A 27,872-nucleotide genomic window follows, 5' to 3' on the forward strand; every position below is an offset into this window, starting at 1 on the left:
TTCAACAGTATGTGAACCATGAACTTCCAGTTGTTCAAGCTGGTCTTAGAAAAGAGAGGAACCAGAGATTAAATTTCACCCTAAACATGGTTTTAAAATTATTGATTTGAGCAAAATTTTAGATTTGTTTAATCTTTGACAGTCTTTGGCTCAGGTACTTCACAACTAGATTTATAGACACTACACTGACAGTTCAATTTAAAACAATAAACACTGTTGGCACTTCATTGACAGTTCAATTTTAAACAATTTAAAACAATATACTCTGGGATGCATACACAGTTATTAGACACGAATCCTGAAGGGAAGGTGGATGCAGTTACAAAAAAGTCACAGAATAGGAGATTAGGAACAGATAGGTGATTTGACTGACAGCCCTCTTCTCAGGGAGGAACCAGAGTTTTACAGGACAGCTCTTGAGGTCCAGTCTTGGTTATAACTTCGAATTGAACAAGGATCTTCTCCAACCCTGTTTTCTCATGCTGGCTTTGAAAACTATATTGTGAAATTCAAATAAGAAAACGAAAAACCATTATTATTCTTTATAGTTGGAGACGCCACTAGCACAAGTTGCCACTGCCACGCTGGAACTCAAGGCTCTTGAGTGCACCTCCCTGCCCTGCACACTGTCCTATTAATACAGCTATTCTCTTCCTCCTCTGGATTTGGGCTCACAGTTTGACGTCACAGACGAAGTGCCCCGCCCACCCTGCCTCTTCGGCGGCCCCGCCTCCTCGTGCGGCCCCTCCTCTCCCGGCGTTCGCCAAGCCCCTCCCCCAGGCGCTCGTACTCGAGAGGCGGCTTCGGCGCGTTCCCGCCGGGCTTCTCTTCCGGCCCCGCCCCTCCCGGCTGCTATGACAACGAGTCCGCGCCCCGCGCACCGCTGCTGCTCGGGCGGGACCCAGGCTGGACCGCGGGCCCCGGCCTGGGGGCCACAGCCGTCACCGCCGCCGCCACCTCGTCTCCTCCCCGTCCCCGCCCCGCCCTGCGTCTCCTCGCCTCCCTCGGGTCCGCGGCCGGGGTCTGTCCCCGCCGCCCCAACCCCGCCCGGATGCCGAAGGTGAAGGCGCTGCAATGCGCCCTGGCGCTGGAGATCCGCTCTGTGAGTACTGGTCGCGCCCCGCACCGCCGCCGCCCGGGTGTCGTGAGCCTCGGGAATTTACTTGGACGCCGCCTCCGTTCACTTCCGAGAACCCCGGTTCACCTAGAAACTTCCTCCGCCCTCCTAGTCATCCCTGTGGAGCCCTGAGCCCGTGTCACTTGGGTCTTCCTCAGCCTCCAGTATCATGAATGCCCTCCCACTCCAGGCACACAGAGGTCTGGTCCCCACTCCTCAGCTCCCCTAACCTCCTGTCAGCTTCCAGTTCGAGTTTCTTCAAACTCTTTCTAAACCACTTTTGAAAGTCCTGCTCTCCTCGTGCTTAACTTTCCAATGGATTGGGGTAGGGGTAGGGGTTTCTTTGTAAAATTCCTCTTCTCTGCTCCTGTTCTTTTCGTGAGAGATTATTACTGACCTGAGTTCTCCCCAGTCTTAGGGGCGGGGACTGGGGGATGGCTTTCTTCTCAAATCAGTGCTGGTGGATTCCTTCGGACTGTTTAGCAAGCTTCTAATTAGTGAAGGGGCCTTTCTTCTCAAATCTCCAAAGTAGAATCCCCGCACTCCACAACCGAAGTGTGTCATCACTGCGCGCAGCAGCTTGCCATCTCCCCCCGCCCCCAGCCCCGCCACCCCAGGGCGACCCCTCAGAAACCATTTCTGGTTCCTGCAGTCCCCAGACTCTCTCAATGTTGAGAGGGATCCCCGATCCTTCCCTTCACTCCAAGAAAGGCACCAACGTTAAGAGGAAACTACTCATTCTCTCAACTTGCTGCAAACGACCCTCAACCCTACGGAAGAGATGCCAAATAGGGTCCTGTCCCCGACCTTGCTGTGGAAATCCAGCTAAGGCAGGGAACTGCCGTGTCCTTCCTCAAGAGAAGGGCCCTGGACCTCTCCAAGCTCTGAGCAAACACCATCCCCTCTGAACAATCTCATAGGACCTTCCAAGGGGTTTTGATCTCCTTCCTCCTCATTCTTTACAGAACCCTCCGTTCTCCTCTTAAGACGAAAGTCCCAGCTTCTTTCTTCTAGAGGAAATCCACCCAAAAGTCTTTCCATACCTCTGGTTTAGACCTGTAAGCAGTTTGGAAACACAATTCCTCTTCCTGATTCAGTCCTTTTTTTTTTTCTTTTTTCTTTTTCTACTTCTTTAAGTCCTTTTACTTCTCAGCTCTTTCATCTCCCAGCAAAACTGTGTGTGTGTGTGGGTGGCTGGGTGTATGGGTGTGTGGTGTGTTTTAATACTTTACATAGCCGGTAACTCCCCTGGGTGCTGCACCAAGCAGCCCTCCCGACTTCCTTCCTGCACACGCTACAGTCAAGGCTCCCCGCCCCCCAACCTCTCGGAAAGCATCCCTGCTTTGGTGTCTGTCCTTCCTCACATTACAGTGAGGCCAGTGAGGCACAGCCTCTGAAACCTCCAGGGAAATCACAAGGCTGTTTTTGGGTCCTAAAGAAAGGAAGGCTGGGTAGGGCTGAGTGTGAGGCAGGGGTGAAGAAAAAGTTTCTGGTTCCCTTGTTTTATGTTTAACGCTACAGAGATTTTATTCCTTGCAATGTCAGAAACTCTGTAGTTTTGGTTCCAGATGCTTTTTTAATCCCACAGCTGCCAGAGTTTGGCAGCCTTTTTGTAAAGGAGGATTCATTTCGTAAAAGAATACACTAAGCTTTCTGAACCGCTTGGCAGTTAGTAAAACCCTGGAGTTCAGCCTCTCTAGACTTTGTTACTGGCTGCTTCCTCCTCTGCTGACCAATGGAGTTTAGCAGCTTGCCCAGAGCAGCTGCCTGATGGGCTAGCTGTTGCATCCCTTCCTTGGCTAATCCAGTCTTGCTTAGAGGAAGTAGCAGTGCTTTGTGGTAACTGACTACTGCCTGAAGGGGTTGGAGAGAGAAAAGTTATTTCACTAGCCTTTCTGTATGGTATTATCAGAGGGAAAGTGAATGACTACACAGTGGAACTTTGTTGTTCATCATGGCCTAAGAAATTATGCATGTGGCAACACTCCTGATTTTTTTCAACAAACATTTGAATCAAGAATTTTACAGTTCTAAGAAATCTTAACTTTCATTGGATTATTATTATTATTTTTTTAACAGATGAGAAAATAGCATGACTATTTTTAGGGGCAGATCTGCAGCAACAGGCTAAGATTTCTGACCAGCAAAAGCCCCATTAAATTACTCTGATGCTCAGAAGGAGCAAAAAAATAAATAAATACAAATAAAAACTGTTAATAATCATATAGGTTAAACAAGCTTGATTCGGCTTTGATTGAATAGAGGAATTATATGAGCAAAGATATTTTTAACCTCTTTTCAATTTCATTTTTTTTTCAATTCAGTTCTTTACCTTTATAGGTTAAAAGTCAAAACTGTATAAAATGATACATTCCGAGAAGTCTCACTTCCAGCCCTATTCAAACATATCCTCCCATCTATTTTCATCTGCTATAAGAAACCATTTTTATTGATTCTTCTAGTATTTCCTTTTGTAATATAATCTCAGTAGATACACACACACACAGTACACTGCCCCTTCCCCTATATATATTTTTACTTTCCTTCCTTTCCTTCATATGCTACTTCCTACATAAGCTACTCTGCACTTTGCTTTTATACTTTCTATGATGTATCCTGAAGATCACTCAAGATCTAAAAAAGTTGACATCTTCCTTTCCCCCTCAATTTTTTATTGACATTTTTCAAACATACAGAGTTGTTGAGAGAATAGTACAATGAATAACTACATCCCATGACCTGTGTTCATTAGTTTGATATATCTGTACATTTGTATATGTATAATAAATTTTTTTTGCTAAAATATGACAGAATTGTTGCTATGAGACTCCTAAATACTTTAGTATATGTGTTCTAAAAATAAGGACATGGTTCTACATAACCTCAATACTGTTATCACACCTATGATGTGATAGTATCTAGTCCATTTTCAGGTTTTCCTCATTGTCACAGAAATGATTTGTTTAGTTTGCTTTTCCAAACCAGGATCCAATCAAAGTTTACATGTTGCATGTGGTTGTTAGATCATTTTAGTTCATTTTAATATAAAGCAGTTCTACTTTTTCATTTCCACAATGTCTTTTCTTTTGTGGATTTAGATAAATTCATACACTTTTGTATAACCCTTATTCAAATCAGGGTTTAGAACTCTTGTAGCACCCCAGAAAATTCCCTTGTTCTTCCTTTTAAGCCCTGTACAAAGGAACCACTTACTCTGATTTCTGTCACTCACTACAGATTAGCTTGCCAGTACTTGAGCTTCATATAAAATGAGCTATATATTTTAAATATGTATACATGTTTTAAATATGTATACATATTTTAAATATGTATAATATTTTCTGTGGGCTTCTCTTGCTCATTATATTTTTGAGACTCATCCATGTTGCTGTGCTTATCAGTAGTTATTCCTTTATACTGTGTAGTAGCTATCATGTGGTTATATGGTTATATATGGTATAACCATTTATATGGTTATATATATATCATATATATATATGGTTCATACCAGATTTCTATCATATGGTTCATACCAGATTTTGTTGCACACCATAGCATGTTTATGCCTTCTCTTTATTGTTGATTATTTGGGTTGTTACCAGGTTGTGACTGTCTTGGATAAAGCTACTAGGCACTAGTAGAGCTACTAGACTTTCCTGAAAAAGTCTTTTTATGCACATTACGTTAAGGAGAACAGACTCGGATACAGAATATCCCATGTTATTGTCTGATTTTTTTTCCCATTCTGGTGACATTTAATTTGCTCTTCTAAACTGGAAATTAGGTGTTTAATTTCTACTTGCTCATAGAAAATGCGGCACTTCATTTTCCCTCCCCTTTCCATGTTTATGTTTTGTTGCAGTCTTGCATTTGTGGCAATCTCATCTTTGATACTATGATCACATGAGAGCAAAAATGAGTAAACAGGAAAGGTTTTGGTGTATAACACAGTATTTTGAGTTGCTCAACAGAACCAAGATTTGAGAGAAAATATATTGCTGGGAAAGAAAGTGTGACTTTTCTCAAGGAATCTTGGGAGAATGATATAATATGCCAAGTAACTCAGTTTTAAAGAGCAGCCAAAAATTATATTTCCTATCACTTACACTTTTGATATTTGAAACAAATGTGATATAAAAAAGTATATTTACTGCTGCTTATCTCTACCTTCTTATTCAGTAGTGCAGTTTCCATGAGAATTTTTTTTTTTAGGAATATAGACAGAAGAAATTGGAGGTATAAGAGTAAGGCCCAATGCCTGGGCAGTAAAACCAGCCAATTTGCTTTACTCGAATAGTGTCAGTTTGGGGTTAGTCAATATTATATAACTCCCATTTTTTCTTCTCTATATTACCTCACCTTGTTACCTCACTCAAATTATTGATAGCATTGAAGCAAAGAGATCTAGGTCCTTTTCTGTCGCTATTCATCTGATCTGGTTTCCTTACTCAGTTATGCTGCAGTTGGTATTTCCCTGGAATACAGACTTTTTAAAACTTTGCCTATAAAGTACTTCAGACTTACAGAAAAAGAAAATCTAAATACTGTAATCTTTCCCCACTCTGATTTAATAAATGCTCATTTTACATTTCCTGAAGATTTTTGTTTTTAAGAAAATGTTACAGATCTAGTTTAAGGCCCCTTTGCACCTCTTTCTGAGTCCAGTTTTCCTCCCTCCCTTCCTAAAAGTAATGTAATCAATATCCGGAAGTTGGACTGTATTCTTTCCATTCAGGTTTTTTACAGTTGCTACATATTTGTGTACGCCTACATAATCTGTATCCTATTGCTCTGTTTTAAAATCTTACACAAATGGTATAATACTGTAGGTTGTTGTTCAGTCGCCAAGTCGTGTCTGACTCTTTGCGATCCCACAGACTGCAGGAAATACTGTAGGTGTCCTTCTGCAAACCTGTTTTCCCACTTTACTGTTTCTAAAATTTGTCGCCAAGTGTTGGTTTTTGCAAATCTAGTTCATTTCCTTGATTGTTACATTTTGTTCTTGTTGTTTAGTTGCTAAGTCACACCTGACATTTCTGTGATTCCATGGACTATAGCCCACTAGGCTCCTCTCTCCATGGGATTTCCCAGGCAAGAATACTAGAATGGATTGCCATTTCCTTCTCCAGGGGATCTTCCCAACCCAGGGAGAGAACTGGCATCTCCTGCATTGGCAGGCAGATTCTTTACCACTGAACTACCTAGGAAGCCCTGATTGTTGCATAATGCTGTATGTTTGCATGAGAGATTTAATTCTTATTCCCCTATTGATGGACTTTTAACTACCGGTGTTCCTCTTTTTGAATATTACAAATAGCATTGCAGTGAGAATATTCGTACATATCTTGGTGTCCATGAATCTGTTGTTCTCAAGGGCTGGTACTGTGCCCTAGGGATCATTCTAAGAAATTTGTTAGGCTACCTTTGTTTGTCAAAGTGGTTACAGTGTGTGTGTGTATGTGGAGGGGGTGTTTATTGGTGTAAATTGTCTGGTATTCTGCATGACTTGAATATTGCCTTGAATATATATCTATACATATATATGAAAGCCTGTTTATGATTAGAGATTAAGAATCTAACTCTGTTTTATGTATAAAGACAGACCTTTTGTGTGTGTGTGTGTGGAAAAGTTTTAAGTACAGTGACTTTTCCAGTGATGCAATTACCATGTAAAGTGAGGAAAGAGTGTACTTTGTTTTGTTTGGAACTCTGTTAAGAGTTTACTTTTTCAGAAAATCATAGCATCACTGGCAGCACTGCTTAAACTGAATTGACATGGAACAACAGACTGGTTCCAAATAAGAAAAGGAGTATGTCAAGGCTGTATATTGTCACCCTGCTTATTTAACTTATATGCAGAGTACATCATGAGAAACTCTGGGCTGGAGGAAGCACAAGCTGGAATCAAGATTGGTGGGAGAAATATCAATAACCTCAGATATGCAGATGACTCCACTCTTATGGCAGAAAGTGAAGAAGAACTAAAGAGCCTCTTGATGAAAGTGAAAGAGGAGAGTGAAAAAGGTGGCTTAAAGCTCAACATTCAGAAAACTAAGATCACGGCATCTGGTCCCATCACTTCATGGGAAATAGATGGGGAAACAGTGGAAACAGTGGCTGACTTTATTTTGGGGGGCTCCAAAATCACTGCAGATGGTGATTGCAGCCATGAAATTAAAAGACGGTTACTCCTTGGAAGGAAAGTTATGACCAAACTAGATAGCATGTTAAAAAGCAGAGACATTACTTTGCCAACAAAGGTCTGTCTAGTCAAGGCTATGGTTTTTCCAGTGATCATGTATGGATGTGAGAGTTGGACTATAAAGAAAGCTGAGCACCAAAGGATTGATGCTTTTGAACTGTGGTGTTGGAGAAGACTCTTGAGAGTCCCTTGGACTGCAAGGAGATCCAACCAGTCCATTCTGAAGGAGATCAGTCCTGGGTGTTCATTGGAAAGACTGATGTTGAAGCTGAAATTCCAGTATTTTGGCCACCTGATGGGAAGAGCTGACTCATTTGAAAAGACCCTGATGCTGGGAAAGATTGAGGGCAGGAGGAGATGGGGATGACAGAGGATGAGATGGTTGGATGGCATCACCGACTTGATGGACATGGGTTTGGGTGGACTCCAGGAGTTGGTGATGGACAGGGAGGCCTGGCATGCTGTGGTTCATGGGTTCGCAAAGAGTCGGACACAACTGAAGAACTGAACTGAACTGACACCTACCATTCAGCGTTTGAAACTGACCAGTTGATGTTGATTCTGTGAATAGGTGCAAAGAGTGTATCTTCAAGCCTAGTCCTGTCTCAGCATTTACACATAGAAATATGTAATTATAAAGTATTTCTGTATTTTTTTCAGTTTTGACATTGGTTTATTTTTTCAGTTACAGGTGTAGGTAAACTGCAAAATGTTAGTTGTAAAAGCAGGATTTTGAATCTTAGAGACACCCAGTGCTCTAGGGTATAGACTTAGATATGAAACTATTGAATCTTAGAGAATTGTGTTAGTTTCGTAGGGCTTCTATGACAAATCACCTTATTGGTTATATGTAATGTAAATTTCAGAGATCTTCCAGTTGAAACTAATTTTTTCACTTTGTTTTTGCTCTTTTAATAATGCTGTTTGTTTTCATTTTCTTTGTTCTTTTTGTTGTTGCTGATAAAGAATGCCACTGAGTCCTTTTTATGGAACTATAGCATATGTTTCGGAGAAGGCGATGGCACCCCGCTCCAGTACTCTTGCCTAGAAAATCCCATGGATGGAGGAGCCTGGTGGGCTGCAGCCCATGGGGTCGCGAAGAGTGGGACACGACTGAGCGACTTCACTTTCATTTTTCTCTTTCATGCATTGGAGAAGGAAATGGCAACCCACTCCAGTGTTCTTGCCTGGACAATCCTAGGCACAGGGGAGCCTGGTGGGCTGCTGTCTATGGGGTCGCACAGAGTTGGACACGACTGAAGCGACTTAGCAGCAGCAGCAGCAGCATATATTGAGATAGTGTACGTATACAAAGTGTATAATTACCACCCAGATGTATAGTTAGAATATTATTAACACTCCAGGTTTCTTCCTTATGCTCCATTCCTTCCAGCTACTCCGCCTCCCCTCTTCTCTTTCCAGAGGTAACCACTATCTTAACTTCTATCTCAATGTATTTTGAACTTGTAATGTCAATTTCTCTGTCTGTCTCTCTCCCTCCTTTCACTCCCTGTCTCCTTCCACTTTTTTCTGTGACTTCTTTGTGAGAATTCATCCATGTTGTCATGTGAAGCAATAATTATTTATCCTTTCTATCCTATCTTTCTAAAGTCTCTTCCCCAACTTTATTGATATATAATTGACACATAGCATTATATGTGTTTAAAGTGTACAGTATGTTGATTTATGTTTATAAATTACAAAATGATTGCTAAAAAATATTAGGTACTATCTCCATCCTGTCACATAGTTGACATTCTTTTTTGAGTTGAGAATAGTTAAGATTTACTTTCTTAGCAACATTCAAGTATACAGTACAGTATTATTAATTATAGTGACCATGGTATTTACATTAGCTACTTGTTAATCTTATAACTAGAAGTTTACACCCTTTGACCACTATCTCCCCATTTCCCCCACCTCTTTAACCCTTGGTAAACACCACTCCACTCTCTGTTTCTCTGAGTTGATCTTTTTGGGTTTTACATATAAGTGATATCTTACAGTGTTTGTTTTTTGTCTCATTTAGCATAACACCTTCAAGGTCCATCCAGTTTGTCACAAGTGACAGGATTTCGTTTTTTCTGTTGGCTGAATGGTGTTGCTACATGTATACCCCGTGTTCTCTGTCCATTCATCCAGTTATCCATTGACAGACACTTAGGTTGCCTTCTTATCTTGGGTGTTGTGAGTAACGCTGTTGTGCACATGAGAGTGCAGATATGAGGTCTTGACTTCAGTTCCTTTGGGTATACATCCAAAATTAGGATTGTTGGATCCTATATAGTCATTCTATTTTGGGTTATTTGAGGAACCTCCATACTGTTTTCCGTAGTGGCTATGTGCAATTTGCATTCCCACAAGCCGTGTCTTTACGATTCCCTTTTCTTTAGAGCCTCACCAACACTTGTTATAGCATGTCTTCATGATAGTTCTTCTGACATGTGTGAAGTGATATCTAATTGTAGCTTTGATTTGCATTTCCCTGATGATTTGCGATGTTGAACGTCTTTTCATGTACCTGTTGGCTGTTTAATCCATTATGATTATACAGTCAGTTCAGTCACTGAGTCATTTCCGACTCTTTGTGACCCAATGGACTGCTGCACGCCAAGCTTCCCTGTTTATCACCAACTGCTGGATTTTATTCAAACTCAAGTCCATCGAATCAGTGATCCCATCCAATCATCTCATCCTCTGTAGTCTCCTTCTCTTCCCACCTTCAATCTTTCCCAGCATCAAGGTCTTTTTCAAAGAGTCAGTTCTTCACATCAGGTGGTCAAAATATTGGAGTTTCAACTATAGCATCCGTCCTTCCAATGAATATTCAGGACTGATTTCCTTTAGGATGGACTGGTTGGATCTCCTTGCAGTGCAAGGGACTCTCAAGAGTCTTCTCCAAAACCACAGTTCAAAAGCATCAATTCTTAGGTGCTCAGTTTTCTCTATAGTCCGGCTCTCATCCATGCATGACTACCGGAAAAACCATACCTTTGACTAAATGGACCTTTGTTGCCAAAGTGATGTCTCTGTTTTTTGATATGCTGTCTAGGTTGATCATAGCTTTTCTTCCAAGGAGGAAGCATCTTTTAAATTCATGGCTGCAGTTGCCATCTGCAGTGATTTTGGAGCACAAGAAAATAAAGTCTGTCACTGTTTCCATTGTTTCCCCATCTATTTGCCATGAAGTGATGGGACCAGATGCCATGATCTTAGTTCTCTGAATGTTGAGCTTTAAGCCACATTTTTCACTCTCCTCTTTCACTTTCATCAAGAGGCTCTTTAATTCTTCTTCACTTTCTTCCATAAGGGTGGTGTCATCTGCATGTCTGAGGTTATTGATATTTCTCCTGGCAGTCTTGATTCCAGCTTGTGTTTCTTCTAGCCCAACATTTCCCATGATGTACTCCTCATAGAAGTTAAAGAAGCAGAGTAACAATATATATCCTTGATGTACTCCTTTCTCAATTTGGAACCAGTCTGTTGTTCCATGTCCAGTTCTAACTGTTGCTTCTTGACCTGCATACAGATTTCTTAGGAGGCAGGTCAGGTGGTCTGGTATTCCCCTCTCCTGAAGAATTTTCCACAGTTTGTTGTGAACCACACAGTCAAAGGCTTTGGCGTAGTCAATAAAGCAGAAGTAGGTGTTTTTCTGGAACTCTGTTGCTTTTCTGAAGATCCAACAGATGTTGGCAATTTGATCTCTGGTTCCTCTGCCTTTCCTAATCCAGCTTGAACATCTGGAAGTTCTTGGTTCACCTACTGTTGAAGCCTGGCTTGGAGGATTTTGAGCATTTCTTTGCTAGTGTGTGAGATGATTGCAGTTGTGCAGTAGTTTGAGAATTTTTTGACATTGCCCTTCTTTGGGATTGGAATGAAAACTGCCCTTTTCCTGGCCACTGCTGAGTTTTCCAAATTTGCTGGCATAGTGAGTGCAGCACTTTCACAGCATCATCCTTCAGGATTTGAAATAGCTCAACTGGAATTCCATCACTGCCACTGGCTTTATTGGCAGTGATGCTTCCTAAAGCCCACTTCACTTAACATTCCAGGATGTCTGGCTCTAGGTAAGTGATCACACCATTATGGTTATCTGGGTCATGAAGATCTTTTTTGTATAGTTCTTCTGTGTATTCTTGCCACCTCTTCTTAATATCTTATGTTTCTGTTAGATCCATACCACTTCTGTCCTTTATCGAGCCCATCTTTGCATGAAATGTTCCCTCGTCTCTAATTTTCTTGAAGAGGTCTCTAGTCTTCCCATTCTATTGTTTTCCTCTATTTGTTTGCAGTAATCACGGAAGAAGCCTTTTTTATCTCTCCTTGCTATTCTTTGTAACTCTGCATTCAAATGGGTGTATCTTTCATTTTCTCCTTTGCCTTTCATTTCTCTTCTTTTTATAGCTATTTATAAGGCCTCCTCAGACAGCCATTTTGCCTTTTTGCATTTCTTTTTCTTGGGGATGGTCTTGATCACTGCCTCCTGTATAAAGTAACAAACCTTTGTCCATAGTTCTTCAGGCACTCTGTCAGATCTAAATCTCTTGAAACTCTTTGTCACTTCCATTGTATAATCATAAGGGATTTGATTTAGGTCATACCTGAATGGTCTAGTGGTTTCCCCTACTTTCTTCAATTAAGTCTGAATTTAGCTATAAGGAGTTCATGATCTGAGTCACAGTCACCTCTCAGTCTTGTTTATGCTGACTGTATAGAGCTTCTCCACCTTTGGCTGCGAAGAGGAGAGTGAAAAAGTTGGCTTAAAGCTCAACATTCAGAAAACGAAGATCATGGCATCCAGTCCCATCACTTCATGGGAAATAGATGGGGAAACAGTGGAAACAGTGTCAGACTTTATTTTTTTTGGCTCCAAAATCACTGCAGATGGTGATTGCAGCCATGAAATTAAAAGACGCTTACTCCTTGGAAGAACAGTTATGACCAACCTAGATAGTATATTCAAAAGCAGAGACATTACTTTGCCGACTAAGGTCCATCTAGTCAAGGCTATGGTTTTTCCAGTAGTCATGTATGGATGTGAGAGTTGGACTGTGAAGAAGGCTGAGCGCTAAAGAATTGATGCTTTTGAACTGTGGTGTTGGAGAAGACTCTTGAGAGTCCCTTGGACTGCAAGGAGAACCAACCAGTCCATTCTGAAGGAGATCAGCCCTGGGATTTCTTTGGAAGGAATGATACTAAAGCTGAAACTCCAGTACTTCGGCCATCTCATGCGAAGAGTTGACTCATTGGAAAAGACTCTGATGCTGCGAGGGATTGGGGGCAGGAGGAGAAGGGGACGACAGATGATGAGATGGCTGGATGGCATCACTGACTTGATGGACGTGAGTCTGAGTGAACTCCGGGAGTTGGTGATGGACAGGGAGGCCGGGTGTGCTGCGATTCATGGGGTCGCAAAGAGTCAGACAGGACTGAGCGACTGAACTGAACTGAACTCCATTTCATACTCTTTTGTTGACTATGATGGCTACTCCATTTCTTCTAAGGGATTCTTTGCCACAGTAGTAGATATAATGGTCATCTGAGTTAAATTCACCCATTCTAGTCCATTTTAGTTCACTGATTCCTAAAATGTCGATGTTCACTCTTGCCATCTTCTGTTTGACCATTTCCAATTTCCCTTGATTCATGGACCTAACATTCGAGGTTGGTATGAAATATTGCTCTTTTTGGCATCGAACTTTACTTCTATCACCAGTCATATCCACAGCTGGTTGTTGTTTTTACTCTGTCTCTGTCTCTGTCTCTTCATTGTTTCTGGAGTTATTTCTCCACTGATCTCCAATAGCAGATTGGGCACCTACTGACCTGGGGAGTTCGTCTTTCAGTGTCCTGTTGTTTTGTCTTTTCATACTGTTCATGGGGTTCTCAAGGCAAGAATACTAAAGAGGTTTGCCATTCCCTTCTCCAGTGGAGCACATTTTGTCAGAACTCTTCACTATGAACCGTCCATCTTGGGTGGTCCTACATGGCATGGCTCATAGTTCTCAAGATGTCAGAGTAGAAAGACGTGCGGTCATCTTCTCCTGTGAGAACTCCAAAATTACAACTCACTGCTGAACATCCATTGACAGGAGAATGTTGGATCCAACCAAGAAAAGTTGGATCCCACTAAAAAAAGTTAACGCACGTCCAAGGGCAAAGGAGAACCATCCAGCAGGAAATCATGTTTAGAATCAAACCCCATGCCCGCCAGAGATGGCCGGAGGGTTCAGACAAATCTTGTGCACACCAGCACCCAGAGACCCCACAGAGACTGAGCCAGAACTGTGTTTGAGTGTCTCCCGGAAAGGTATGGGTCAGCAGGGGCTCTGGGTGCAGTAGACCTGGGTATGGTATAAGCCCTCTTGGAGGAGGTCACCATTAACCCCACCATGAAGCCACCAGAACTTAGACAGGACTGGGGAAATAGACTTTTGGAAGGCACAAACAAAACCTTGTGCCCACCAGGACCCAGGAGAAAGGAGCAGTGACCCCACAAGAGACTCACCCAGACTTGCCCATGAGTGTTCAGGAGACTCCAGCTGAGGCATGGGTTGGTGGTAGCTTGCTGCTGGGTTGAGGGCATGCAGCAGTGTGTACATGGAACCTTTTGAAGGAGGTTGCCATTATCTTCATTACCTCCACCATAGTTTGGCCTCAGGTGAAACAATAGGGAGGGAACACAGCCCTGCCCATCAACAGAAAACTGGATTAATGATTTACAGAGATGGGAATACCAGACCACCTGACCTACCTCTTGAGAAACCTATATGCAGGTCAGGAAGCAACAGTTAGAACGGGACATGGAACAACAGACTGGTTCCAAATAGGAAAAGGAGTATGTCAAGGCTGTATATTGTCACCCTGCTTATTTAACTTCTATGCAGAGTACATCATGAGAAACGCTGGACTGGAAGAAGCACAAGCTGGAATCAAGATTGCCAGGAGAAATGTCAATAATCTCAGATATGCAGATGACACCACCCTTATGGCAGAAAGTGAAGAGGAACTAAAAAGCCTCTTGATGAAAGTGAAAGAGGAGAGTGAAAAAGGTGGCTTAAAGCTCAACATTCAGAACACTAAGATCATGGCATCTGGTCCCATCACTTCATGGGAAATAGATGAGGAAACAGTGGAAACAGTGTCAGACTTTATTTTTTGGGGCTCCAAAATCACTGCAGATGGTGATTACAGCCATGAAATTAAAAGATGCTTACTCCTTGGAAGGAAAGTTATGACCAACCTAGATAGCATATTAAAAAGCAGAGACATTACTTGCCAACAAAGGTCCGTCTGGTCAAGGCTATGGTTTTTCCAGTGGTCATGTATGGATGTGAGAGTTGGACTGTGAAGAAAGCTGAGCACTGAAGAATTGATGCTTTTGAACTGTGGTGTTGGAGAGGACTCTTGAGAGTCCCTTGGACTGCAGCGGATCCAACCAGTCCATTCTAAAGGGGATCAGTCCTGGGTGTTCTTTGGAAGGACTGATGCTGAAGCTGAAACTCCAAAACTTTGGCCACCTCATGCGAAGAGTTGACTCATTGGAAAAGACTCTGATGCTGGGAGGGATTGGGGGCAGGAGGAGAAGGCGAGGATAGAGGGTGAGATGGCTGGATGGCATCACTGACCCAATGGTCATGAGTTTGAGTGAACTCTGGGAGTTGATGATGGACAGGGAGGCTTGCCGTGCTGCAATTCACGGGGTCGCAAAGAGTCGGACATGACTGAGCGACTGAACTGTACTGAGCATGGCTGTGCCCATCAGAACAGGACTCAGTTTCCCCCTCAGTCAGTCTCTCCTTTCAAGAAGCTTCTATAAGCCTCTTATCCGTCTCCATCAGAGGGCAGGCAGAATGAAAACTACAATTACAGAAAACTAACCAATCAGATCACATGGACCAGCAGCCTTGTCTAACTCAATGATTATACAGTGGAAGTGACAAATAAATTCACAGGATTAGATCTGATAGAGTACCTGACGAAATATGGACAGAGGTTCATGACATTGTACAGGAGACAGTGATCAAGACTATTCCCAAGAAAAAGAAATGCAGAAAGGCAAAATAGTTGTTTAGGGAGGCCTTACAAATAGCTTAGAAAAGATGAGAAGCTAAAGGCAAAGGAGAAAAGGAAAGATATACTCGTCTGAATGCAGTGTTCCAAAGAGTAGTAAGAAGATATAAGAAAGCCTTCCTCAATGATCAGTGCAAATAAATAGAGAAAAACAATAGAATGGGAAAGACTAGAGATCTCCTCAAAAAAAATTAAGAGATACCAAGGGAATATTTCATGCAAAGATGGACACAGTATAGGACAGAATTGGTACAGACCTATCAGAAGCAGAAGATGTTAAGAAGAGGTCCAAGAATACACCGAAGAGCTATACAAAAAAGGTCTTAATGACCCAAATAACCACAGTGGTGTGATCACTCACCTAGAGCCAGACATCCTGCAATGTGAAGTCAAGTGGACCTTAGGAACCCTCACTACCAGCAAAACTAGTGGAGGTGAGGGGAATTCCAGTTGAGTTATTTCAAATCCTAAAAAATGATGCTGTGAAAGTGCTGCACTCAGTATGCCAGCAAATTTGGAAAACTCAGCAGTGGCCACAGGACTGGAAAAAGTCCATTTTCATTCCCATCCCAAAGAAGGTCAATGCCCAAGAATACTCAAGCTATTGTACAACTGCACTCATCTCACACAATAGCAAAGTAATGCTCACAATTCTCCAAGCAAGGCTTCAATAGTACATGAATTGTGAAGCTGGATTTAGGAAAGACAAGGGAACCAGAGATCAAATTGCCAATATCTATTGCATCATAGAAAAAGCAAGAGAGTTCCTGATGCTCAGACTACAGCACAGCTGAACTCATCTCACACAATAGCAAAGTAATGCTCAAAATTCTCCAAAGAGGCTTCAATAATACATGAACTATGAAGCTGGATTCAGAAAAGACAAGGGAACAAATTGCCAACATCCATTGCATCATACAAAAAGCAAGAGAGTTCCAGATAAGACATCCGCTTCTTCATTGTTGACTACACCAAAGCCTTTGTGCAAGTCACAACAAACTGGAAAATTCTTCAAGAGAGGGGAATACCAGATCACTTTACCTGCCTCCTGGGAAATTTGTATGCAGGTCAAGAAGTAACAGTTGAAACTGGACGTAGAGTAATGGACTGGTTCCAAATAGGAAGAGGAGTACATCAAGGCTGTATATTGTCACCCTGCTTTTTAAACTTATAAGCAGAGTACATCTTGCAAAATGCCAGGCTGATTGAAGTAGAAGCTGGAATCAAGATTACAGGGAGAAATATCTGTAACTTCAGATATGCTGATGACACCACCCTCATGGCAGAAAGCAAATAAGAACTAAAGAGCTTCTTGATGAAAATGAAAGAGGAGAGTGAAAAAGTTGGCTTAAAACTCAACATTCAGAAAACTAAGATCATGACATCCTCTCCCATCACTTCATGGCAAATAGATGGGGAAACAATGGAAACAGTGACAGACTTTATTTTCTTGGGCTCCAAAATCATTGCAGATGGTAACTACGTCATGAAATTAAAGGATGCTTGCTCCTTTGTAGAAAAGCTATGACCAACCTAGACAGCATATTAAAAAGCAGAAACATTACTTTGGCGACAAAGTTCCATCTAGTCAAAGCTATGTTCTTTTCAGTAGTTATGTATAGGTGTGAGAGTTGGACTGTAAAGAAAGCTGAGTGCCTAAGAATTGATTGAACTTGGTGTTGGAGAAGACTCTTGCAAGAGTCTTGGATTGCAAGGAGATCAAACCAGTCCATTCTGAAGGAAATCAGTCGTGGATATTCATTGGAAGGACTGATGCTGAAGCTGAAGCTGAAGCTCCAATACTTTGGCCACCTGATGCGAAGAACTGACTCATTGGAAAAGACCCTGATGGTGGGAAAGATTGAAGGTGGGAGGGGAAGGGGACAACAGAGGATGAGAATGTTGGATGGCATCACTGATTTGATGGACATGAGTTTGAACAAGCTCCAGTTGATGATAGTCAGGGAAGCCTGGTGTGCTGCAGTCCATTGGATCGCAAAGAGTTGGACACGACTGCGACTGAGTTACTGAACTGAACTTGGAAAACTATTCCTTTTCTCTATGTCATTTCTATTGTTGATGACATTTTCATTTTTTTACAATTTTGTAATATTAGGAATTGGGCTCCTATGAACATTTCTGTACATGTCCCTGCATATTTTGAATTCAGCAACATTGCTGAAATCTTATATAAGTTATTTGGATTTTCTATGTGGAAAATCATATTTACAGATAAAGTCAGTTTTGACTTCTGTACAATCTTTTTTCTTTTTCTTACTTATGTCTTGACTAGTACAGTGTTTAGTGGTGGGAATAACAGTACATATACTTGTCATTTTATTTAAGTTATGCTGAAGTCACCAATATTAGATTGAATCTTACAAAAATGCTGTCAGTGGACCAGTTTTTGACTTTAAAAAGCAATGACAATTTCATATATTTCAACCTAATATAATATTAGATGTAGGATTTTATTAAGTTAAGAAAGTTCCCTTCTATTCCTAATTTTTTTTTCCACACTGTTTGGGTTATGTGATATGGAATCTTAGGTCCCTAGGAGGGATTGAGCCAGGGACCTTAGAAGTGAGAGTGTAGAGTCCTAATCACTGGACTACCACGGAATTCCCCATAATTTAAAAAATATTCTGAGCTTGCATTATACTGAATAGTTTTCCCTGAGTCTAATGTTGTGTTGTTCAGTTGCTCAGTTGTGTCCAACTCTTTGACACCCCATGGATTGTAGCCCACCAAGCTCCTCTGTCCATGGGATTTTTTTTTTTTAATGGCAAAAGTACTGGAATTGTTTGCCATTTCCTCCTCCAGGAAAATATTGAATATTTTATAATTTTTATAAAATTTATTTTATGCTATTTACTTTGGCTTATGAGCTATCTTAAGAGTTTGTTTAAATTTCAAGATATATAGGATTTATATGTGTCTTTTTCTTCCTTCCTTTCCCTCTCTTCCCCCCTCCATGTATGCACACACACATATACATACATTGTCTTTTATTGTGGTATTTTTTTTAAGTCGTTCATTTATTTAATTGTTTCTGGCTCTGCTGGTCTTCACTGTTGTGCACAGGCTTATCTCTAGTGATGAGTGGGAGCTACTCTCCAGTTGTGGTGCACAGGCTTCTCATTTTGGTGGCTTCTCTTGTTGCAGAGACTTCAGTAGTTGCTGCATACGGGCTCTAGAGCACTGGCTCAGTAGTTGTGGCTCATGGGTTTAGTTGCCCTGCACCATGTGGGAATCTTCCCAGACCAGGAATTGAACCTGTGTCCCCTGCCTTGGGAGGCAGATTCTTAACCACTGGACCAACAGCAAAGTCCTAATATGTTTTAATTTAATTGCATTGTGAGTATTGAATGAAATTTGATTGTTTTTGTTGTAATTTCCAATGTATTGTTTTCCAATTATGTGTATATTTATAAATAATCCAATTATTGCAAATGTTCCATATTTACTTGAAATGATATATTAATTTATTTCCTGGATATAGGGTTCTATCTGCCATTATCAGATCATTTATTTTCTCTGAAATATCTTTAAGTCTATATTAATTTTTTTGTCTGCATATAACCAGTACCAGACTGTAATGGAGGTAATAAAATCTTCAGTCTTGATATTAAACTCTTCACTATGATAATGTATTTTTACTTTATCCTTGATGCATTCTAGTACACTATGATGTTTAGAATTATATATTCATTTCTATTCTGTTTTGCACTGGGTTTGTACTTTGATCTGAAAATTTATAGGTTTCTGCTGTTCTGGGAAATTCTTAGCTTTTATATCTATCAATATTGTTTCTATGCTGTTCTCTCTTTTCTGCTGACAGTACAATTAGACATATATTGGAACTTCTATATTTTCTTAAGTACTTTTTGGTATAATATTTATTTTTATATCTTCTTGTTTTAAGATAATTCTGTAGTATTATTTTCTTATTAACTTAAAATTTTAAATCTTCTCTATTAAGATTTTTAACTTCATTGACTACATATTCTAGGATTTTTCATTTAGTGTCTCTTTTTAAACATATGCCAAATAATTACATTTTTACCAATTTTGATTTCATAATTTTTGTTTTTTATGGAATTTTCTCCCCTTATTAGATGAAAGATTCTAAATACTTAACATTATTTTCAGGTTGTGTAAATTTCTTTAATTTTCTTTCATATTCTTTCTGTAATGTTTGTAGTTTTCAGAATATGTGTCTTACACATGTTTTGTTAAATTTGTACCTAAGTAGTACATGTCTTAGATTTTAATGATATTATAAATGGTGTTAAATTTTCTAAAACGTTGTTTCTAATATATAGAAATAAAATTGATTTTTTGCATATTGAACTTATATCCTTTTATGGTTATTGAGACTTGTTTTATGGCTCATATCATCTGTCTTATTGCATGCTTTCATGTGTACTTGTAAAAAACTGTATATCCTTCTGTTGTATAGAGTATTATGTAAATGTCAGTTAGGTCAAATTTCTTGAATGCTGTTGTCTACATCTTCTATACCCTTTATGATTTTTTTCTTATTATTATATTGGTTACTGGGAAGTGTCAAAATTCAGCTTTATAATTTTTTTCTTCATTACTTTGACATTATATTATTTCAGTTCAGTTCAGTCGCTCAGTCGTGTCCGACTGTCCCATGAATCACAGCACGCCAGGCCTCCCTGTCCATCACCAACTCCCGGAGTTCACTCAGACTCACGTCCATCGAGTCCGTGATGCCATCCAGCCATCTCATCCTCTGTCGTCCCCTTCTCCTCCTGCCCCCAATCCCTCCCAGCATCAAAGTCTTTTCCAATGAGTCAACACTTCGCATGAGGTGGCCAAAGTACTGGAGTTTCAGCTTTAGCATCATTCCTTCCAAAGAACACCCAGGGTTGATCTCCTTCAGAATGGACTGGTTGGATCTCCTTGCAGTCCAAGGGACTCTCAAGAGTCTTCTCCAACACCACAGTTCAAAAGCATCAATTCTTTGGCGCTCAGCCTTCTTCACAGTCCAACTCTCACATCCATACATGACCACTGGAAAACCATAGCCTTGACTAGACGGACCTTAGTCGGCAAAGTAATGTCTCTGCTTTTGAATGTGCTATCTAGGTTGGTCATAACTTTTCTTCCAAGGAGTAAGCGTCTTTTAATTTCATGGCTGCAATCACCATCTGCAGTGATTTTGGAGCCCCCCAAAATAAAGTCTGACACTGTTTCCACTGTTTCCCCATCTATTTCCCATGAAGTGATGGGACCAGATGCCATGTACATACAATTTAATTTTCTATATCTTTTCATAAATCAAATTTTAAATTTATATGAAGTGTTTCACTTTAACCTTGGTAATCTTTCTCTGAAGTCTACTTTATATCATATTAAAATGGCTACCCTAGCTTTCTTATGATTAGTGAATGTATGGTATATCTTTTTCTATAATTTTAGTTTAATCCTGAATCTTTTAAAAATTTGAGAAATAATTCACATATCATAAAATCCACAATTTTAAAGTATACAGTTCAGTAAATTTTCATATATTCATGAAGTTGTGCAATGATCACTACTAGTTCCAGAACATTTTCATTACCTCATAAAGAAATTTCATAATTTCATCTCCCTCTCCCCCAACCCCTGGCTACCACTAAGCTAATTTCTAGATCTATGGATTTGCCTATAATGAACATTTTTATAAGTGGAATTATATAATATGTGGACTTCTGTGTCTGACTTCTTTCACTTAGCATAATGTTTTTAAGATTCATCCATGTCATAGTATATATCAGTATCTTATAAGTGCTTTATTCCTTTTTATGACCAAAACATATTCTGTTGTATGGATATACCACAGTTAGCTTATCCATCAGTTGGTTGACATTTGGGTTGTATCCACGTTTTGGCTATTACGAATAATGCTGTTATACTCTTATACATATTATTGTGTGGATGTATGTTTTCATTACTCCTGGGTGTATACCTAGCAAGTTGCTGGTTCTTGTGGTGACTGTTTTCTTTTCTTGAGGAACTACAAAAATTTTACCATAGTAACTACACCATTTTACTTTTCCATCAGCACAGTATAAGGGTTCCAATTTTTTGACACCCTCCCTGACACTTGTTTTGTGCATCTTTTTATTTATAGCCATCCTAGTGAGTATGAAGAGAAATTGCATTGTGATTTTGATTTATATTTCCTTAGTGACTAATGATGTTGAACATGTTTTCATGTGCTTTTTGGCCATTTGTTAATCTTCTTTAGAGAGATGCCTGTTAGTTTTTCCATCATGTATTTTGGGGTTGCTAAGTACATATATCTTTATGTTGTTGTGTCTTCTTAAAGTTTAATTATTGCCTGTGTTTTTAATTGTTATGTCATTTATAATGCATAGGTTATTTTTTCCACTCTTTTACTTATCAACCCATTTGTGTCTTTGAATTTAAAGTGAGTCTCTTGCTTTCAACACATGGTTGTATTATAATTTCTTTTAACGTATTTTGTAAAACTTTAATTTATTTTTTGGCTGTGCTAGGTCTTCACTGCTGTATAGCTTTTCTCTAGCTGTGGCAAGCAGGAGCGTCTCTCTAGTTGTGGTACATGGCATTTCACTGCAGTGGCTTCCCTTATTGCAGAGCATGGGCTCCAGCGTGTGTAGACGTCAGTAGTTGCAGCATGTGGGCACAGTGGTTGTGGCTCCCGGGCTCTAGCGCACAGGCTCAGTACTTGTGGTGCATGGACTTAGTTGTTCCATGGCATGTGGGATCTTCTCAGACCAGGGGTCAAACCCATGTCTCCTGCTTTGGCAGGTGGGTTCTTTACCACTGAGCCACCAGGGAAACCTGGATTATAGTTTTTAGTCCATTTTGCTAAACTCTACCTTTTGACTAGAGTGTTTAGTCAGTTTACCTTTAATGTAAGATAAGGTAGGCTTTACCTTTGTCATTTTGCTGTTTGTTTTCTGTCTTTTCTGTATTCATGCCTTTTTTGTTTCTCTCTTTCTACATTAGGGACGTCTTCTGTGTTAACTATTATCTAATGTGCCATTTTAATTCCCTTGTTTCTATTACTGTACTTTTTGAGTTATTTTCTTGGTGGTTGTTCTGGGGTTCACAGTTAATTTTTTTAATTTTTAACAATATAGTATGGATTAATGCCAATTTAATTTGAATAATGCATAAAACCTTTGCTTTTATTTAGTTTGTTCCCTCTCCTCTTCTTTATAATTTCATTATCATGCAGATAACATCTTTATACATATACACTCTTCAACATAATTTAGTAATTGTTGCTTTATTCAATTTTATTTTAAATAAGAATGGATAAATGAGAGAAAAATACAATTATATTGTCCTAGGTTTACCTGTGTAGTTCCCTTCCTGGTGTTTAGTTTTTCCTGTACGTTTCAGCTGCTGTCGTTTCATTTTAATTTGAAGGATTTTCTTTAGTAGTTCTTGTAGGGAAGTTCTCATGATAAATTATCTTTTTGCTTAATTTCCCATCTTTTGTGAAGGAGAATATCCTGGATATGGAACTGTCGAATACCTTCTTTTAGTACTTTGCATGCATATTCCACCTTCTTCTGCTTCATGCTTCTCATGGGAAACCAGCTGTTATTACTACTGAGGTTTTCTAGTACCTACTGAAACACTTTCCCTTTGCTTCTTCCAAGATTCTTCATCTTTGCCTTTGAAAAGTGTGATTATGGTGTGTGTGATTGGAGTGATTGGAGTTTGGTGGATTGAATAAATAGATTGTTTTTCTTTAAATTTCAGAAGTTTCCACCCATTATTTCAGCAGCTGTTCTTTCTGGCTATTTGTCCTCTATTTTAGGGGTCCCACTATATCTATGTTGCTGTGCTTTATGGTTTCCCACAGGTCTCAGAGACTATTCATTTTTCTTTTCTTTTTCTGTACGTCAGGCTGGATAATCTCAATTGACTACTTTTCAGGTTCATTTATTCTTTCTTCTGCCAGCCTATATCTGCTCTTGACATTCTCTAGTGAATTTTTCATTTATTATATATTTTTAAACTCTAAAATTTCTATTTTTTAAAGTAATTTCTAGCTATCTATTGATATTCCTTATTTGATGAGACATCATTGCCACACTGCCATACTTCTCTTTAGATCTTGAGGTAAGGTTTTCATTAGTCCTTTGTGCATATTTATAACAGATGATTTAAAGCTTTTGTTTAGTAAGCCAAATTTCTGGGCTTCCTCAAGGACACTTTCTGTTGACTGCCTTCATGTATAGGTCATTCTCTTGTTTCTTTACATGTCATAAATTTTGTTGAAAACTAGACATTTTAAATAATATAATGTGGAACTGTGTTAATAAGACTCCCTCTATTTCTCAGAGTTTATTTATTTTTGCCATTGTTGTTGCTTTTTGTTTGTTTAGTTACTTTCCTGAGCTAAAGTCTGTATTCTGTAAAATCTGTGTTCTTTGTTGAGTGTTGTCATTGAAGTCTCTGCTTAGTTAGCTTTATGGCCCTTTAATAACAGGATTTATACTTCCTTAAATGCCTTGAACCAGTAAGTCCCCCAGCCTTTGCTCGGTATCTCTGTTGCATGTTGGGACATGCTTTCTGTGCCCTGCATGCGGTTTTCAGTTCTTTCTTAGTCTTCACTTTCAACATTTCAAAGCCTCAAATCAGTCAGAGGTGAGAGATTAGGGTTTCCTTAGGTAATTTCCAGATGCATACACATCCCCACACACGTGTGTGATCTTCTCAATTGCCAAGAATATCATAGCTTGTCAAAGACACCCTGCCTAGCACATACACACACAGAGACACACAGACACACAGACAAGACACACACACACACACAACACACAGTTATCCAGCTTTGCCTTTTAAATGTTTTGATCACTTATTTTTTTGCTCCAATTTCAAGCATCCATGATGTTTAATAATAGCTGTTTATTGTTCTTGACAGATGCCTTGCAGGTAAAGGATGTTTGTTGTAACCAAATTCTGATTCAGATTAAATAAAGAGAAGCCCTGTGAATGGAGGTTTCCAGAATACTGTCCGACAGGTCAAATAATGACAATTTTTTAGGCATGGGCCTTTGGGGTAGCTTTAAATCTGCTTTCCTACAATGACAGTGGGGCTGCTAGTTTTCATAAGAATTTTCGTTTTCAAGGGTATAGTAGACCTGAGTGGAGGACATTGGGAATAAAGTATGTCAACTGTTTTTCTTGAATAAATGCTCCTTAGATTGTTAGAAACCTCTGGTTAATTTCCAGACCTCTAAAGAGTTGATTTTGACAGTTTTTGTTGACATTCTCACTGCTTTTACAGAGTGTCTGATTGTTTCACATCTGATTTATTTATCTCTCTCTATGATATAAGTAGAGATATAGAAATATAAATATAGTGATGAGATATTTGAAAGGAAGTTGCTTATATTCAGACACTTTACCACTAAATATTTCAGTGTAAATCCCCTAAGAACAAGGACAAACTTGTTGTCCTATATAAATTATAATTTGCCAACATTTATTGGATCATGGAGAAAGCAAGGGAGTTCCAGAAAAACATCTGCTTCATTGATTAAGCTAAAGCCTTTGACTGTGTGGATCACAACAAACTGGAAAGTTCTTTAAGAGATGTCTCCTGAGAAACGTCTATGTGGGTCAAAGAGCAACAGTTAGAACCAGACATGGAACGGTTGACTGGTTCAAAATTGGGAAAGGAGTATGGCAAGGCTGTATATTATCACTCTGTTAATTTAAATTCTATACAGAGTTTATCATGTGGAATTCTGGACTGGATGAATCACAAACTGGAATCAAGATTGTTGGGAGAAATATCAGCAACCTCAGATACACCACTCTAATGGCAGAAAGTGATGACAAACTAAAACATTTCTTGAGTGAAACGGGAGAGTAAAAAAGCTAGCCTGAAACTCAACATTCAAAAAACTAAGATCAGACCATCCAGTCCCATCACTTTATGGCAAATAGAAGGGAAAAAAGTAAAAGCAGTGACACATTTTGTTTTCTTGGGCTCCAAAATCACTGTGGATGGCATCTGTAGCCATGAAACTAAAATATGCTTGCTCCTTGGGAGAAAAGCTATGACAAACCTAGACAGCATATTAAAAAGCACAGACATTGCTTTGCTGACAAAGGTCAGTATAGTCAAAGCTATGGTTTTCCCAGTTGTCATGTACAGATGTGGAATTGGACCATAAAGAAGGCTGGGCACCAAAGACTTGATGCTTTTGAGTTGTGATGCTGGAGAAGAGTCTTGAGAGTCCCTTGAACTACAAGGAGGTCAAACCAGTCAATCCTAAATGAAATCAACCCTGACTATCCTTTGGAAAGACTTATGGTGAAGCTGAAGCTCCAGTCCTTTGGCCACCTGATGCAAGGAGCTGACTCATTGGAAAAGACTCTGATGCTGGGAAAGATTGAGGGCAGGAGGAGATGGGATCAGCAGAAGATGAGATGGTTAGATAGTATCATCAACTCAACAGACATGAATTTGAGCAAATTCCAGGAGATAGTGGAGGACAGAGAAGCCTGGTATGCTACAGTCCATGATGTTGCAAAGAAGTGGACATGACTTAGGAACTGAACAACAACAAAAACAAAAGCAAGTTTGCTACTTATTTTCTATTTGTTCCGTAGGATTGTCTTTAAACCTTCTCTTAATGCCTTCTTTTTGGAATGTTCCATGGTATTCCTTTAAAGAATGGCAGAATTTGTAGAATTGTAGATAAGGAAAAATATCATGTCTTCTTACATGTACAACAAATTGGGAAAACACTCAGCAGTTTCCAGTGAGGACAATTAGAGCTGTACTGCACAGTATAAACTAGTTGCACTAAGTAAGTAATAAATTATAAAGTGATAAATTATCACTAGTGATAAATTATAAGTGATAAATTAACTTTATAATAATTTTATTTAATTCAGTATATCAAAGTATTATCCCTTCAACATGTAGTTAATATAAAAGTTGTTAATAAGATATTTTACACTTTTTTTTGTAATAATTCCTTAAAATACTTTAGAACAAGTCTTCAAAAATCTTCAAAATCTTGTGTTTTATACTAACAATCCATCTCAATTTGGAGCAGTCACATCTGTAAGCATAACAGATATGTAGGACTCTAACAGGTTTGGTTTAAATGAGGCAGTAGAAAATGAAGCTTTCAGACAGAGTGAAATTTCTGAGGACCTTGATTGATTTTAATAATCAGTAGTGAATTATTAGGACAAAAGTAGAAAATAGAATAAGAGGTAGATAGACTCAAAGTAACTGGCATAGAAAATAATTTTAGCTGCTATATACAAAGGGACATGAAGTGACTCACTTATTGTGTGACTTTAAGTAGTAAATTACCTTGTCTTTATTGAGGGGGGGGTCTGTTGTTTTCCTACATAAAAAATTTGAAGCTTTACTAGATTATTTCTAAGCTGCTTTTTAATACTGAGAGTCTGAGTATTTGGATACATTGATGAGGAAATTAGAATTTCTGTTCTCAGGAGTTTATAGTCAAGTTAAAGAGGTACTGCTGCTGCTAAGTCGCTTCAGTCGCATATGACGCTGTGTGACCCCGTAGATAGCAGCCCACCAGACTCCCCCGGCCCTGGGATTTTCCAGGCAAGAACACTGGAGTGGGTCGCCATTTCCTTCTCCAATCCATGAAAGTGAAAAGTGAAAGTGAAGTCGCTCAGTTGTGTCTGAGTCTTAGCGACCCTGTGGACTGCAGCCCACCAGGCTCCTCCGTCCATGGGATTTTCCAGGCAAGAGCACTGGAGTGGGTCACCATTGCCTTCTCCAATTAAAGAGGTGAGGTGTACCTATTTGATTGATGTGCAGGGATACAATAATTAGGGCCTTAAAAGAACTGTAAAATGCTATGAGAAGCTACAACTTATTTACTTGAATATAATAAATTCACAACAAGTGTTTGAATTAGAGTGAATTCAATAGAGATAATTGGAAAATCAAGAGAAGTTTTGTGTATTGAGATGGCAGTTAATGGAAAGCCTTGGGAGATAGAAGTAGGTGAGGAGGATATGGAATGAAGTAGTAATCCAGATAATGAAAGAATGTGTGGCAAGAAATCCATGTGTGTGTTCAGGAAACAATAACACATATACTTTGTAGTTTTTGGAGATATTGAGTAATATAGTTACGTGATAAATTGGATTCAAATCTTAGATAGTCTTCTATATTCTACTAAGGATAATTGATCACTGGCAATGAAATATGGCAGAAACTGGAAAGACCTTGCTGTGTATGTTTTAGAAACCCTACATCGTTGTGTCAATCCTGAGAATAGTTAAGTACAGTTTTATATTTAAAAAATGTTTCATGGGCTGGAAACTTTACAGTTCACTTGCTTTGGAAGTTTGTCATATTTCTTTTGATGAGGGTGTATATGGGCTGTGACTTAGGGTACTACAGGTCAGATTTGTGCTTTGTTTTCGTATTTTCTTATTCTCTAGTATAGTGCT

At 39.4% G+C, this 27,872-nt stretch overlaps 1 protein-coding gene across 2 annotated transcripts in view; it reads left to right on the top strand.

Moving 5' to 3' along the window:
• Positions 1–821: 821 nt before the first annotated feature.
• SPATA6 (spermatogenesis associated 6) overlaps positions 822–27,872 on the top strand; it is a 165,805-nt gene continuing 138,754 nt past the window's right edge. For both annotated transcript variants that reach the window (XM_040231217.1, XM_040231218.1), the window contains exon 1: positions 822–1,102. In XM_040231217.1, coding sequence (XP_040087151.1) covers positions 1,052–1,102 — 51 coding nt within the window. In that variant the 5' untranslated portion in view covers positions 822–1,051. The remainder of the gene's footprint in view (positions 1,103–27,872) is intronic.

The sequence above is a fragment of the Oryx dammah genome, unplaced genomic scaffold (genome assembly GCF_014754425.2).
Source record: "Oryx dammah isolate SB20612 unplaced genomic scaffold, SCBI_Odam_1.1 HiC_scaffold_28, whole genome shotgun sequence".
Taxonomy (NCBI): domain Eukaryota; kingdom Metazoa; phylum Chordata; class Mammalia; order Artiodactyla; family Bovidae; genus Oryx; species Oryx dammah.